Here is a 3,249-nt window from a genome sequence, read left to right as displayed (position 1 = left end):
GCCGGCGGCGCGAACTGCGCGGACTGTGCCCGGCCGGAGACCCGCGCGCCACCGCCCACCGCTGACCGGAGCGGGGCCCCGCCTCCTCCTGGGCCACCACCCATTGGGGGAGGTCCGTTCGGACCCGCCTCCAGGTGGCCGCCCTTCCTATGATAAGAGAGAATTGTTCTCCCCGAGTCCCAGCCCTGGAAACGGCCCCGTGGATTGGAGGACGCGTGCCTCGACCCCGCCCCGCAGGCTCCCGGGGCTTGCCCCCGACGCCTCGCGTCGGTCATTGGCGGCCCAGCTTCCGCCTCTGCGCGCTGGGATCCGGGCGGGGAGAGGGCGGGCCCCAGCGGAGGCTAGGGTAGGGGCAGGGACAGGTCTTGGAGCGCAGCTGTGACCTTGGCTGAGGTTGGACCTTCCTCTTGAGGCGGCACTCAGCCCACCAGCCCCTCCGCAGGCGGTGCACAGGGTCACCGGTCCGCACCCTGCGCTCCTCAGGTGTGGGTACTCTGCAGGACCTAGTAAAGTGCCAATCTAGGAGCCCCACCTTGCCCCCCAGGAACCAGTTGTCCGGGAAGGGGCATGAAGCCCCTAGTTTTCATAAACTTGTTTACATTCAGTGCTCAGCAAGTACGAGACCCTACGATCCCAGGAAGAATGTTTACCATCTCAAGGGAGGGTCCTTTCCTCCTGCAGGCGCTATGTACGAGGGAAATCAAGGCAGTGGGTGAGAGGGGCCTCACTCCCCCACACTTGGTCCCACTGTACTCTCCCCCTGTAGAACTTCCCTCCTGGACTTTAGCAGTGTGCCCTGACCCCGAAGACACAGCTTCCTGCATGCACATCCCGCAAGGGAGACTACGGGGAGTCTGGGGTAAAGGAAGTTAGGGCACCGACTGCATTGACCAGTCACCTCTCACCTCTCCCCTGCCCTCACCAGGGGCAGTCGGGAAGTTACTGGATAGAAACAGCGTTAGGGGCTGTGCGTCCTGCCAGCACCTCACTGCAGCCCGTCCCCTACCTGACAAATGGGGCTCTGTGAACACGGGCCACCAGCCTTCTTCCTAGTCTGTCTAGTTGGGAGCTCTGCTGAGACCTGTGGGGACCACAGCAACAGGAAGTCTCCAAGTCAGCCTCAGTGTCTGCGTATGCAGTGCACTGGCCAGGACCACCCCTCCTCCCCGCCAGGCAGAACCCCAGCCCTTCCCCCCACCAGACAAGGCTGGCAGAGCCCCAGCCTTCCAGGTGCCAAGCCTCTCCTCCCTCAGGCGCTCTCAAAGCAGCCCGCCTCGGGTGTTAAACCTGAAGCTCTACGTTGGAAAGCACCGGCTTGATCTCCAAGCTGGAGCCAGAACTGGACCAGCACGGCAAGGCAGGCTTTGGAGACTCACCCTTCAAAGGGAGCATGTACTTGGCCGGACAGTCACCCAGCAGGCCCAGCCCACCCATCCCAAGACCCACTGCCAATGGGTCGATTCTGACTCAATGACCTTCTCTTGGGTTCCCAAGCCTCATCTTTCTCCTGAGCAGCAGCCAGTGGGTTTAAACTGCTGGCCTTACTGGCCATCCAACCTTGCCTCCCACCAGGGCTCCTGACCCCTCACAGAATTCTCATCACCATCTGAGGTCCTGGAGCTAAGCTCGAGGGGGCCAGTGCCTAGAGAGGTTTCTGATTGCTGCGCTGGAGGGAGGCTACAGGCCTCCATTGGGCTGGGGCTGGGGTGCTGCTTAACATCCAGGGCTCCCTACCCCAACTCACACACAACCAAGAGTTATCTGGGCCCCAGCGCCAAGTGTTGCAAGGCAGATACACCATCCCATGTACTTATTTTTACAGCTGTAGCAATAACACACTATGTTCAGGGGCTGGGGGCGGGGAAGGGGGCTCACCCTACCTGTCTCCCAGGCCTCTGGGAGCAGGGCACAGAGATCCTCCCAGGGATGAGGCCACTTGTTTCCCCACAACCTCGGATCTGGGAGCTGCTGCTGCTCTATAACCCCAGATCCATGTGACGCCGAAGGCAGTCACTGAGCTGCAGCAAAGCACAAAACACGCTCGTTTTATTTCCTTTCAGCACACGTTCTCATTTGGCACTTGACCGGCATCATCTGAAGCCTTTAGGCCAACAAACCTGGGCCTCGATAAGTTCTCAGCGACCAGAGGGCCACTCAAGAGCTGAATGTTTGTAGGCCTTAGTGCTCCTGCACCTCAGAGTCCCTGTCCTCCTCTCTGGCTTCCTGGTCGGAGGAACCAAACTCAATCTGCCTCAGGTGTGCTAGCAGTGCTGGCAGGGGAGGGGGTGGGAAAGGGGGGACAGGACAGGGCACAGGGGATGGTGTGAAACTGCTCTGTGCAGAGAAGGGCCAAGCAGTGCCTTGGACTGCCAAGTTCCTCAGGCAGACAAGCCAGCCTTGGGGTCCCACCCGGGCCTATTCACCACAGTTGTCCGCCTTCATAGGTTCCATGCTGGTGCAGAGTCCTGGTGCGTGCACAAGGAAGTCTAGGTGAATGGACGGGGAGCATTGCTCCAGCATTGCTGCCTTGGGGCAGGGGTGCTTTCCCATGGGCTCTTCAGAGCTCATCAGTAGACGTTACAGATGTGCTGTCCAGCTCTCAGAGACGATGGGGGCTTTCCTGCCTGGGCGCCTACTCAGGGCAACTCAAGATTTCCAGCCGGGGGCTGCTGTGGGGGTAATCTCAGACACGTTTGGGGCTGTGAAAACGGCCAACCACTCCCGTGGGGAAGGAAGAAGGGTCAGGATGGAGGTCCAGTATGCGCCGGCGGCCCTCTGCGGGCTAGTTGACACGGCAGGCGCGGATCATGAGCAGCTGCAGGAGAATGAAGACGGGCGACATGATCAGGCCGAACCAGAGCTCGCGCGTCTGCTCCACCAGCTTCTGGCACAGTAGCATCTCAAAGACGAACTTGAGGCTCAGGACGGTGAGGACCCAGAAGAGGCGGAGCACGGCCAGCCTTTTCTCTCCGTCCTGGAAGAGGCGGACAGACACGATGGTGGTGAAGTAGGCGCTGAGACCGTCAGCGGTGAAGAAGGGCACGAACACGTTCCACCAGGAGAGGCCGGGGACCAGGCCATCCACACGCAGTGCCAGCAGCACGGAAAACACCAGCAAGGCCAGCAGGTGCACGAAGATCTCGAAAGTGGCGAAACCCAGCCACTGCACCAGCTCCCGCAGCGAGAAGAGCATCGTGCCGCCGGGGAGCGGGCCGAGCCCCGGGCTCCGGGCCAGCCGAGCGCTCCAGC

At 61.2% G+C, this 3,249-nt stretch overlaps 2 protein-coding genes across 2 annotated transcripts in view; both read right to left on the bottom strand.

The window, feature by feature from the left end:
• Positions 1-2,451, bottom strand: part of TPRN (taperin) — a 9,756-nt gene extending 7,305 nt beyond the window's left edge. Inside the window, exons 1-2 of the mRNA XM_030885308.2 lie at positions 2,424-2,451; positions 2,194-2,270 (exon numbers count right to left, since the gene is read on the bottom strand). Coding sequence (XP_030741168.1) covers positions 2,194-2,270; positions 2,424-2,451 — 105 coding nt within the window. The remainder of the gene's footprint in view (positions 1-2,193; positions 2,271-2,423) is intronic.
• Positions 2,030-3,227, bottom strand: TMEM203 (transmembrane protein 203). The gene has a single exon (XM_004714426.2). It carries the CDS (start codon positions 3,191-3,193, stop codon positions 2,783-2,785), a length of 411 nt encoding a protein of 136 aa, XP_004714483.1. The 5' UTR covers positions 3,194-3,227; the 3' UTR covers positions 2,030-2,782.
• Positions 3,228-3,249: the final 22 nt, after the last annotated feature.

This window comes from Echinops telfairi, unplaced genomic scaffold (genome assembly GCF_000313985.2).
Source record: "Echinops telfairi isolate 266 unplaced genomic scaffold, ASM31398v2 ScPeMD7_25;HRSCAF=90, whole genome shotgun sequence".
In the NCBI taxonomy this organism is placed as follows: domain Eukaryota; kingdom Metazoa; phylum Chordata; class Mammalia; order Afrosoricida; family Tenrecidae; genus Echinops; species Echinops telfairi.
This window is presented reverse-complemented; position numbering and strand designations above follow the sequence as displayed.

Coding starts and splice junctions, on each gene's coding strand:
- TMEM203 (XM_004714426.2), bottom strand. CDS start 3,193: ATGCTCTTCTCGCTGCGGGAGCTGGTGCAGTGGCTGGGTTTCGCCACT.